This window comes from Apostichopus japonicus, chromosome 22 (assembly GCF_037975245.1).
Source record: "Apostichopus japonicus isolate 1M-3 chromosome 22, ASM3797524v1, whole genome shotgun sequence".
Lineage (NCBI taxonomy): Eukaryota > Metazoa > Echinodermata > Holothuroidea > Aspidochirotida > Stichopodidae > Apostichopus > Apostichopus japonicus.
The window spans coordinates 7,540,424-7,552,822 of record NC_092582.1 but is presented as its reverse complement, the minus strand read 5'-3'; the positions used below and the strand labels follow the sequence as shown (position 1 = coordinate 7,552,822).

General features: G+C 37.8%; 1 protein-coding gene across 10 annotated transcripts in view; it reads left to right on the top strand.

Moving 5' to 3' along the window:
* LOC139963609 (disabled homolog 2-interacting protein-like) overlaps positions 1-12,399 on the top strand; it is a 509,980-nt gene that overhangs the window by 320,486 nt on the left and 177,095 nt on the right. For 4 of the 10 annotated variants that reach the window (XM_071964546.1, XM_071964552.1, XM_071964553.1 and 1 more), the window contains exon 1: positions 10,174-10,733. The exons of 2 other annotated variants lie outside the window; for them this stretch is intronic. In XM_071964546.1, the coding sequence (XP_071820647.1) occupies positions 10,685-10,733 (49 nt within the window). In that variant the 5' untranslated portion in view covers positions 10,174-10,684. Of the gene's footprint in view, positions 1-10,172; positions 10,734-12,399 lie in introns of those variants that run through there. 4 more of the 10 variants (XM_071964563.1, XM_071964547.1, XM_071964549.1 and 1 more) reach the window with 2 other exon arrangements.

The following is a 12,399-nucleotide window of genomic DNA, read 5'->3' as shown; positions in this document are numbered from 1 at the left end:
ATCTGCTATAGGCAATTGCAGTGATTACGTCATCTATGTCGAAGCTATGCAATCGCCATAGCGGAATTGTTTACGTGTAAATGCTATCTGAAGGCTACTTTTTAGGGGTATATGCCATTATCTGGTCGCATTTTTGTTCCTTCAAGCACAAACAGGCTCGAGTGCGCATTATTACGTGTAGATTGCGTACATAAGGGACGAATTAGACGCTGATTTCGGGGATAATTTGTAAATATGTATGATGTTTTGTAAATAGCTACACTGGGGAAACCATTTCCACGGTCAATAAATAGCTAATTCCGATCGGCTATAGGCAATTGCAGTGATTACGTCATCTATCCCTCGTGTCGAAGCTATACAATCGCCAAAGCCGCTATTGTTTACGTGTAAATGCTATCTGAAGGCTACTGTTTAGGGGTATATGCCATTGTCTGGTCGCATTTTTGTTCCGTCAAGCACAAACAGGCTCGAGTGAGCATTATAACGTGTAGATTGCGTCCATAAGGAACGAATTAGACGCTGATTTCGGGGATAATTTGTAAATATGTATGATGATTTGTAAATAAATACACTAGGGAAACCATTTCCACGGTCATAAAATAGCTATTACCGATCTGCTATAGGCAATTGCAGTGATTACGTCATCTATGTCGAAGCTATGCAATCGCCATAGCGGAATTGTTTACGTGTAAATGCTATCTGAAGGCTACTTTTTAGGGGTATATGTCATTATCTAGTCGCATTTTTGTTCCTTCAAGCACAAACAGGCTCGAGTGAGCATTATTACGTGTAGATTGCGTACATAAGGGACGAATTAGACGCTGATTTCGGGGATAATTTGTAAATATGTATGATGTTTTGTAAATAAATACACTAGGGAAACCATTTCCACGGTCATAAAATAGCTATTACCGATCTGCTATAGGCAATTGCAGTGATTACGTCATCTATGTCGAAGCTATGCAATCGCCATAGCGGAATTGTTTACGTGTAAATGCTATCTGAAGGCTACTTTTTAGGGGTATATGCCATTATCTGGTCGCATTTTTGTTCCTTCAAGCACAAACAGGCTCGAGTGAGCATTATTACGTGTAGATTGCGTACATAAGGGACGAATTAGACGCTGATTTCGGGGATAATTTGTAAATATGTATGATGATTTGTAAATAAATACACTAGGGAAACCATTTCCACGGTCATAAAATAGCTATTACCGATCTGCTATAGGCAATTGCAGTGATTACGTCATCTATGTCGAAGCTATGCAATCGCCAAAGCGGAATTGTTTACGTGTAAATGCTATCTGAAGGCTACTGTTTAGGGGTATATGCCATTATCTGGTCGCATTTTTGTTCCTTCAAGCACAAACAGGCTCGAGTGAGCATTATTACGTGTAGATTGCGTACATAAGGGACGAATTAGACGCTGATTTCGGGGATAATTTGTAAATATGTATGATGTTTTGTAAATAGCTACACTGGGGAAACCATTTCCACGGTCAATAAATAGCTAATTCCGATCGACTATAGGCAATTGCAGTGATTACGTCATCTATCCTTCGTGTCGAAGCTATACAATCGCCAAAGCCGCTATTGTTTACGTGTAAATGCTATCTGAAGGCTACTTTTTAGGGGTATATGCCATTGTCTGGTCGCATTTTTGTTCCGTCAAGCACAAACAGGCTCGAGTGAGCATTATAACGTGTAGATTGCGTCCATAAGGAACGAATTAGACGCTGATTTCGGGGATAATTTGTAAATATGTATGATGATTTGTAAATAAATACACTAGGGAAACCATTTCCACGGTCATAAAATAGCTATTACCGATCTGCTATAGGCAATTGCAGTGATTACGTCATCTATGTCGAAGCTATGCAATCGCCATAGCGGAATTGTTTACGTGTAAATGCTATCTGAAGGCTACTTTTTAGGGGTATATGTCATTATCTAGTCGCATTTTTGTTCCTTCAAGCACAAACAGGCTCGAGTGAGCATTATTACGTGTAGATTGCGTACATAAGGGACGAATTAGACGCTGATTTCGGGGATAATTTGTAAATATGTATGATGTTTTGTAAATAAATACACTAGGGAAACCATTTCCACGGTCATAAAATAGCTATTACCGATCTGCTATAGGCAATTGCAGTGATTACGTCATCTATGTCGAAGCTATGCAATCGCCATAGCGGAATTGTTTACGTGTAAATGCTATCTGAAGGCTACTTTTTAGGGGTATATGCCATTATCTGGTCGCATTTTTGTTCCTTCAAGCACAAACAGGCTCGAGTGAGCATTATTACGTGTAGATTGCGTACATAAGGGACGAATTAGACGCTGATTTCGGGGATAATTTGTAAATATGTATGATGATTTGTAAATAAATACACTAGGGAAACCATTTCCACGGTCATAAAATAGCTATTACCGATCTGCTATAGGCAATTGCAGTGATTACGTCATCTATGTCGAAGCTATGCAATCGCCAAAGCGGAATTGTTTACGTGTAAATGCTATCTGAAGGCTACTGTTTAGGGGTATATGCCATTATCTGGTCGCATTTTTGTTCCTTCAAGCACAAACAGGCTCGAGTGAGCATTATTACGTGTAGATTGCGTCCATAAGGGACAAATTAGACGCTGATTTCGGGGATAATTTGTAAATATGTATGATGATTTGTAAATAAATACACTAGGGAAACCATTTCCACGGTCAATAAATAGCTATTTCCGATCTGCTATAGGCAATTGCAGTGATTACGCCATAGGAGAGTTGTTAACGTGAATATGATGTCTCAAGGCTACGTGTTACGGGTATATGCCCTCGCCTGGTCGCATTTTTGTTCCTTCTAGTCCAACCAGGCTCGAGTGAGTACATTACGAGTAGATTGCGTCCGCTGTAAGGATTGCTTTCCCAGAACAATACATTTATTATATGCATCTAGCTTTTTGTCTACCTTTCGGCATTACCGCACGATAATGAGCAATAAGTAATGATAAAACTAACACATGTGTGGTATCATTGACATAGGCCTATGTACTTTGTTAATGCTAACATTTATGCAAATGTTTGTTATTGCTGGAACTAAATGATTGACAAAATAATTGAATGAACATTTAAGCATGAAGATTAATTTCATCGTTACGAAAACAGGTCGGTAGTTTTAACTTAAGAAAAAAGTTCCAAAGATCTTTGTGCCAGTGTTGTTACCGTACTTTATTGACAAACCCAGTTTAACGCCATACACATATCGGTGAGGTTGAGGGTGTTTTATGTTCCTATGGACTTAACAAGACGAACTACGAAAGTTTTACACGAGTCACTGTGATACACTTGGCGTGAAAAAGTTTTCCTTCATGCTTCAATGGTTCTCCGAAATAGGCTATTGTCTATCCACCCGATTCAAACCATACCGATGACTATCATTATTAATATTGAGGAGATATAAATGCAAAGTATATTGAGCTTCGAGGGGTGTTTCTATGGTTACATAATAGTTCTTTTTATTGTATGATACTAGGCTGTTTAATACTCAGATGTCATTCATATCATCCAAGGGTCTATGGTGTTTTCGTACACATATAGTTTGATAACAGTTTTGTTCTGAAAAAGAGTAGGGCGGCGAAAATATATACAGAAATAACAGCTATATTACTAAGGATTTACCACCGGCGACAACCATATAACGAAAGAATCTTGCAGTAAAAAAAGTCAATACAACTTAATTGACAAAGCACAAGGAAAAGTAAATAACAGGGCCAATGCTTTATATATTTTTTGTCAGATACCCACCACGACAGGCTTATATATGTTTGCAATACCTATTCATTTTCTGGTACATTTCTGAGAATCCATGAAGGGTCAACGTTAAAATCAAGTGATTAAGGAGCATTCTAGAAATTCCCCATATATTAAAGTTGCATATCTTGATAACAGAATAAATTTGCGCGGCGCGTCATGCTATATTTACAAACAAAGAAACCCGCCAAGGGACATCTTGGATGCCAAAGTGAGGGCGTGTGCATGTCCGTAGGTCCAGAGCCGTATATAGAGAGAGTTTGGCCAACTGGCGATTTGTGACGTCACACGCAAACCATGGGCATCAAAATAGGTCCAGTTGTCGTTACCAGTTGCGCGAAACACGAAAAACACCACACACAATATATAGCAGCTTTGCACACTGTGCTCGTTGCGAACAAACGAAGCGACCCAGAATGTCAGATTTTGACAGGCATACGAGGAACAAAATGGATATCAGGTAATGAATTAGAGTATGCGTTAGTTAATGACATTTACGTTTATCTTCACACCTGAAATGCATAGAAAACTAGCTGAAAACCTGTCATTACACTTGTTTTATTTTACGCCTCATACTACTAGTCCTACTTTAGTCATACAAACGAAAAGCACACATCACAGTCCTGGCTAGGCTAGATTACAGACGCACAACTATAGCATCAGGCCTACATTAATAGATCCTTCAATTAAATGAAGTAGGCCTACACATAAAATGACAATTTATGCTTCACTGATCTTTTCAGGTTTGCCAAAAAGTAGTTGTACCAGAGGTCATTGTATTAAACTCCAGAAGTTACATAGTAGGATTAATATTCGGCATAACTTTTTCTCTAAAGTCTAATACAACTTATACAAGGGTTGTGAATGGATGGAATGGTTTGCCTGAGAAGGTTGATTGCAAGTAGTATGAATGGGTTTAAGAATACTTTGGATGAGTACATTAAGCATTGTAATTGGGTATGACATTTGATGGCCTCGGTTTTATTCCTCTCATATAGCCTAAGGGTTCTTCATGGGGACTTGAATGTCTCTCCTGGTCTTTTTTTCTACTAAACTAAACTATATACTTGAGTGTAGGAGTTAGCAATAGTTGGGAGTCTGTGGGCAAACCTAAGACTGATATTGTGGTGTTAATTTCTCAGGAATGTAGTACTAGGCTATAGTAGGTGCAACAGATTGAATGGGTCTGTCGAGAAAAAAAAAAAAACCTGCAACAACTGAAGACTGGTGTATGTTGTAGCTTATGTGTTTTCCATTAACATATATACTATAAGGTCATGTCCTTAATAAGGTTTCATGGATCACACTGACATAGTGTGCCTACTTGTCAGTGTTGTCAACTGAGCACAGGGCTGATGACATCATTCAGTTTGTTATTATGCAGACAGCAAATGGCCATAGTGATAATTATTAATTGTTACTTATTCTTCATACTGCCCTTACTGGCCTTACCTGAACAGTGATGTATAAAAATGCAAGAAGTCGTTAAGCTTTCCATTTAAGAATCGTTTCAGCCTGTCCTATTTCAAACATATGATTGGCAGGTTTCCACGTTACATAGCTTATCAAAATGGAGCTGTTCTGTAAAGCAAGAAAATCACACATATGCATGCATACAAACACACTCATATATAACAATTTCTGAATATCTTTTCAGCTGCCCAAAGGTACTGGAATGCAAGCTCTGTTGGGTGAATTAAAAAACCCTCATTGTACTCTTTTATCATGGTCAGCGTAGCTGGAACCAACAATGATGGTGATGTGGATTTGACAGTACCTAGACAAGAATTCAATAGCTGCTTTGTGTTGAAGTGGGTTCAACTTGCTCAAGGCCATGACAGGATGACGACTAGACATTAGGATGAATTACCTGTTGCAGAGCTCTATAAACCAGGCAGTTGTTAAAACATCCATTGGGTGACCCTCACAGTCTACCAGCCACTGCATCGCAGAAGCAAAATGAAGTGTGTGTGAGAGTGGAATGGTATCAGTGTGGCCTCTGTCAATTTGGCTTCAAGTCTTTGTTTTCTTGAAAGCTGAGAAGATCTTTCAGTGGTTTCACACTGACCTCTGTACTTGACAATTCATGTGTATTTGCCAGCTCAGGAGGAAGCCAGATTTTAATTACATTAACCAATGCTGACTTTTTTATGGACATGTGGTACATCTGCAAGGAGGTGAAGGAAGCAGTTGGAGTTGCATGGATGTGGAATCTTGTTGATAGTCTGGCAGTCTTATCCACAGATTATCCCAAAGCTTCTCCACATTGCCACATTCAGAACTTATTACATTGATAAACTTGAAAATTGCAGGAATCTAACGAAGCACCCATCAAGAGAATTTGTTTGTATAATTATTGAAAGCTGTGACCTTCTGATGTGACAGACTAATGTGAAATAAAGGGCAGTAGATTACTTTGTAAATGAACCTTGTTATTGTTTGATTGTATCTAATGTTTGCAAAATTTTAAGTTGCATGCTACCAATTGAAACATAATTCTTTCTCTATTAATGGGATATAAATACTTCTCCTTAAAGGGTGTGGAGACTCCCGCACAAAGAAACGTCTCATGCCGGTTATCTGACCTAGTTTCGAATGCGGTGTAACAGAAGTGTTAGACACCACCATTGATCCCAGAAAATACACACACAGCTTGCTACCATCTGTAAATAGACATTAGTGTACAGTCAATACAAACATCACAGTCAATACCCACAACACAGTGCACATAGCAGCGTGGACATCTCAGGTCTAGATAAAAGATAACAAGGTATCAGGTTTCATTACTGTCTGCATTTTGTAGCGACACAAAAAAACTTCACTTGCAAGCAACGGAAAGTAAACTTTTTCAGAGCGCGGCATGCGGTTTAGGGCAAGTCTTCAATACCTTTAAATATACTGCATCGGTTGTTGTCACTTGATCATTTGCTTGTGTGTGAGATAAACAGCTTAAATAATATGTAAAAAAATAATACAAACTTTCAAATTGCCAGATATTTACTTGCTCAAAATCATTATCCAATCATGATTTGTTGCTATCCTTGAGTCCATTATTCAGATGATGAGGCAGATTCCCTTCAACTCTCCATGATGAAGGTAAAACCTTATATCTTAACCAACTGCCATTGAGTGTCCATTTGAAAGTTTCAAACACACAAGTGCATTGATTAAAACAAAGACTTTATTGCTGTGGTTGCAGGAACTGGATTTCAGTCTAGTAGTCACTCACCAGGTTTGTCTTTATCACAGTCTGCTATCTGTGGCTTTTTATGTTAGGAGTTTTTCTTCAGAGCACATGTCACCTTTGATTTGTAAAAAAAGTCCTGAAATTCAGGGAGTTAAAATTTACTGTCTAAAGATAATTTAAAAAGATTTTTTTAACTTCAATCGTCAATGTGGGTGTCAATTAAGGGAATAAGGAGGTACTGATGCAACTTTGATAAATGATAGTTGACTGCATCCAAATTAAACCAAGGCCTAGGCTATACTTTTGAAGAAGAAAATATTAGGCTGAATTCATGTTAGCCTAAAAAGGCTAGGCCAATGCTGACAACACAAACCAAGATCATTTAACCATTTGGGCACTTGTTTATGGCATACTAAAAGGGTCTATAGAATTAGGCCTGTATGTGTACACAACCCACAAGTTGCCAATGAGTATAGACCTAGCCTAACTAGTTTAGGCCTAGGCTACTTTGTTTTCCATAGACCTAGTTTAATTGGGCCTTATACTGTGCCATATTATGTAATGTACTATAACAGTTGTAGTAATAGCAAGAATGGTCCAGGTCTAAGCCCAGGCTTAACTTATGCTTCAGGCTTAACTAAGGATTAGGGCTTTACGTGATGCCTAGAGGCTAGCCCACCCTTTTACATTAAACTAAAAGTGATACTTTTTTAGGCTAGGCATAGCCTAGGCATACAATAACTAGGAATTAGGATAACTATATGTGCGACTGAAACTGCCATGCCTATGATTAGAAGAGCTGGCATAATGAAATCGAATTTGTGGATCGTAAAACGAGAGAGAATAGCCATGCATGTAATTACAGAAACCAGTCTGAACGTAAAATTCTCGCATTGCTTGTACATTACTCGTATTACACTAGGGCCTATGGCTAGTATGGGCCTAGGCTACACAGACTTTTTTTCATTAGATCTCCATCTTGTTCTTTCTACTTCCAAAAAATTCCTCTTCTTTTATGGTCAGTCGGAAAATCAAACAACAATATCCATGTTCTGACCGATTGCAGCATCCCCAGCACCATTTCTTTCATAATTTCGTACTTTTTCGTGTACACAAACGATAGTCTATACACTGTGAGTATGCGTGTCGCCTGCTAAAAAGTTTTCAAGTGGACCTATTTTACCACCCTGTGTGGGCGTTTTCCCTCTCGACCAATCCAAATCGGTTACATGGTTGGCCAAACTCTCTCTATATACGGCTCTGCGTAGGTCACATTCTATTGCTAATAAATGAAATAGCGCCACTTTGCCACTTGCCCGTCTTGACGACCATTACATGTGATATTGCTGATATTTAAAATGGCTTAATTGGTTAATTTTACTCGTTCTAACAAAATCTCGAAAATATGAACATGACAAATTTGACGGATTATGAGGCCCGTTATCATCACTTGATTGTCTGAAACTATTTTGGTTAATGTAAAGAATATCCAATTGAGTAATCTCACTCAACAATGGAGTTCATAACTTCTTGAAAACAGTGAGTGGGCAGACGTATACTTCAGTCCTCCCCACAGAATAATTTATGACATCATACATTGACAACACCTCGAACTGTCTTCGTTTTTTGTTTCATTGTATAATTATTATTTTTCAAAGATGCAATGAGAACCCCCACATATATAGTTGAAATCAATGTTCAGTTGTATAACGAAGACACATGATCACACTTCAGAGATTATGTCAATTTTAAAGACAAATAGGGCAAGTTTGACGATTGGGACAGATTAAGAGCCTTCAGGCCTCATTAAGCTATGAGGATTGTCTACATACTTTATATTAAGTTCCAACAATTGTTTACAAAATACCTGCGTGTTCCTTTAGGCGTTTAATAAACAACGTGGATTCATTAGAACAAATTTATGTTGCCTTTGTATGTATACTTTCTCAAAAAAAACAAACTTGGTAAATGAGGTAATGTAAAGTTGTAACCTCTCTCCATGTTTGTAAAGCACTGTAGCAAAATTCCTTACTTATATACCAAAAAAAACTTATGCCTAAATGTTTAAAGCCATATAGATGGTGTTAGCGACATGATGGGCTACACTACTGGTACTTATGGTGTACCAAACACATGGCAAACAAAGTTGAAGTTCTCTTTGTACATTTACTAACAATTTTTAACAAAATGACTATTTTTCAGTTGGCCATATGTTAAAAATATTGCCATTTTATTATGAAGCAATTCCGCAGAAGTATGCACTCTCATTAATTCAACTATATTGATAAACTTCACTTTAGTAGCAGATCATTCAGTTGGGTGCTTAGAAAGAGCACCAGGCAATCAAACGATAGCGTTTCGTTTCTTATGCCCCATAATCCTTCGAATTGTTTATGTTATATTCTGGAAAATTCGATGTTCAGTCAATTATTTTTTATTTATTGAAAGTCAACATTTTTGATGACATTACAAAACTATGAAATATCATTATTTCTCAAGGTAAAAAGTTTATATTTCGAGATCAAATATTTTCAACTTTCGACAAACAACGTCGAAGGTTTGAGCAAAAAGTAGACATTTTAGGAAAATATGACATTTAAAGGCAACATAGTCAAACCACAGGGGTATTTGAGGAACAAGTCCGAATTATAAAAAACAACAACACAAAAGTGAAAAAGTTTGAGACAAGGTAGTCGAAGCTTCAGATAAAACTGTCGAAACTTTGATAGAAATTGATAGAAAGTAAACCAAAAAGTCAAAACAATGAGTAAGCAGTCGCAATTTTGAAAAGAGTCAGTCGAAATCTAGGCGGAATAAATGATGAGACGCATCATTTCCCATCACACCTCAATGCCACGTACTGTGTGGAATGTTTTAACTACGTCACCCGACATTTCCACTCGTGCCCGTCTTGTGTCTAACGAACAGTGGTGATATTGACACCCTGGAGATTCTAGGACACGTTCAAACTTCCCACACACAAGATAATAAAAGTTTCCTGACAACAATGCGTTTAATCGATGTATTGTTCCAACAACAATAACAGGACAATTAATGGCATTTCATTGGTTAATATAATAATGAATATGCATACAGTGTACTTTTCGCCAGTCATCCGTGGCGTAACGGTTTGTGTGTAAATATTATAACTGTTCAGATTACAGTACTCGCACGTGCATTCACCGTACACAATAATAATAATACGGTGAATACGTCATCTGTTGAGCAATTGAATTATTTTTGACTTGTTCTTGTTAATCTTTAAGGACGTTTTCATTCTTTCTAATTTTGCACTTAACGAGAGCAATATTTCCTGACCTTTTTTTCGATCTAGCATTTAATCTGAGTCACTACGAACTGCTTGTCAATGATGAAAAGGTTCTAAAGAAGGGACAATTTTGTATGAGAATGGATCTCCCTCAGGTCTCGGACACACGCAGTGATTTGTGAATGTGATATCTTAGTGAACTTTCGGGACACTTGTTACAAGGACAAACATTTGTGTACATGTATCAAACCACGGCAGGCGCCCGGCAGAATAACACTTAGGTTTGCAGTTGTTAGTCCTGTCTGTATTTAATCCAACCAATTTCAAGGCGTTACTTGACTACTTGCTGGTTCAAAATCAGCAAAAAAGGATACAGGAATAAGTTTCCACCTGCCGAAAGAGTTGCAGAACTAGAACGACGGATTAGTAATGGATATACAACAACCGGCAAGAATCGAGGGCTGGCTGAAAGTTTATGGTACGTGAGGTTAATATGCTCTTGAGAAACGAGGCCCCAAGACCTAACGTTAGGACAAGGTTTTCCAGAGTTTCTGTGTACTAAGCCGAACAATACTAGGCTGTTATGAAACTAATAAGTACTAGCCTAGTCCAAGTTTCAAACTAAGCCTAGGCAGAGGCTAAATTTGTTATATATGGCATGCATTACAAGAACAAGAGACTAACCTAACGTAGGACAAGCATTGCTTTTGTAAGTAAGGTCTAGTATTATTAAGTAATAGAATATGTTGTTCTGTTTGCTTCCAAAGGGGCTTTACCTCTCACTTTCAGCAATGCTAACATGAACACTTACATTTAATGTTACATTGCATACAGTGGGGTCTACTGTATTGTATGTTCTGGGTTAGGCTTTTGTATACTACTGTTAGTTTTACTGTTACTGTTAAGCCCGGGTCACATCTGCGCGATTCAACACGCGATTCAACTAGCAACTAAAATCACGCGAATCAGAAAAGTTGCTTCAAAGAAGTTGCGCTGATTAGGACATTGCTCTATTGCAAATCGACGGCGCAACTTTTATTGCGCAACAAGTTGATACCTGTGTCTAACTACGCGATTCAACCTTCAATTGTATTGCGAGTTGAATCGCGTGTTGAATCGCGCAGATGTGACCCGGGCTTAAGACTTGGAAGTTGCAAGTTAAGGTATTATTTTACTGGTGAGAGTTCAGCAGTATATGGGACTTTGCATACATACAGGAGTCCCAGTCAATGATAGTTGTGCCTCTTCATTGAACCCGGCACCCTGGTCATGAATGAGCTCCCTCGATCCTTCCTGTTTCCAGCTCTGCTGGGGGTTGGGTGAGGGAGATGATGTTGAAGGAGGGGGTGTATTATCTTGTAACACTCTGTAAGTGTGGGGCTGTGTTTTGAAGAAAAAAAAACTGGCATATCAAGATTTTCCCTGTCATTTAACAATAAATGTTTGTGTTTCATTTGAAGAAATGTTGCTATCGAGTAGCTGTGTCAATAATTTGCAACCAAAGAACTTACTTTTTGTCTGTTGCATTGCTAGCTGTTGTCACATATTCTGGGTTCTGGCAGAACTGTACCAGTATATCTTTAGAGCACAGAAGGCTTACAACCTCCCAATTAATGGCTTTACAATTAAGACCTCAATCACTGTGCAGCAGCTTTTTGAGTTAAGCTTGATGATATTTCCCATGCTACTGTATATGACACTAAAATTCCATAGAAAATTTCCTTTATGGATTGCTTAGTCAAGTTCCATTTCATATAATCATGTCACATTTTTTCTAAAATTTTTCCATATTTTTCCTTACATGTTGCTAATTCCAATTACCCCCAAAAAATGTGACAATATATTAATGTTAACTAGCAACGATTGGAATCATAAAGTTGCTACTTGTTCAATAACTAACATTTGATGACAAAATCTATGAGAGTAAGGTACAGTATACATGTCCCTTGGTTTGAAAATGTTATATTGAGTAATTTAATGCTGTACTTCTCAAGTCTGGTAAATATTGCTGATACTACTAAAACATATCATGAGCACTTTGTTTGATTTATGAGAGAGTACCACAGTAATGTATCTTTCTAATGAAGATAATTGCTACACAATGATGTAATGTTAATGTGGTAACTTTCTATGTTCTAATGATG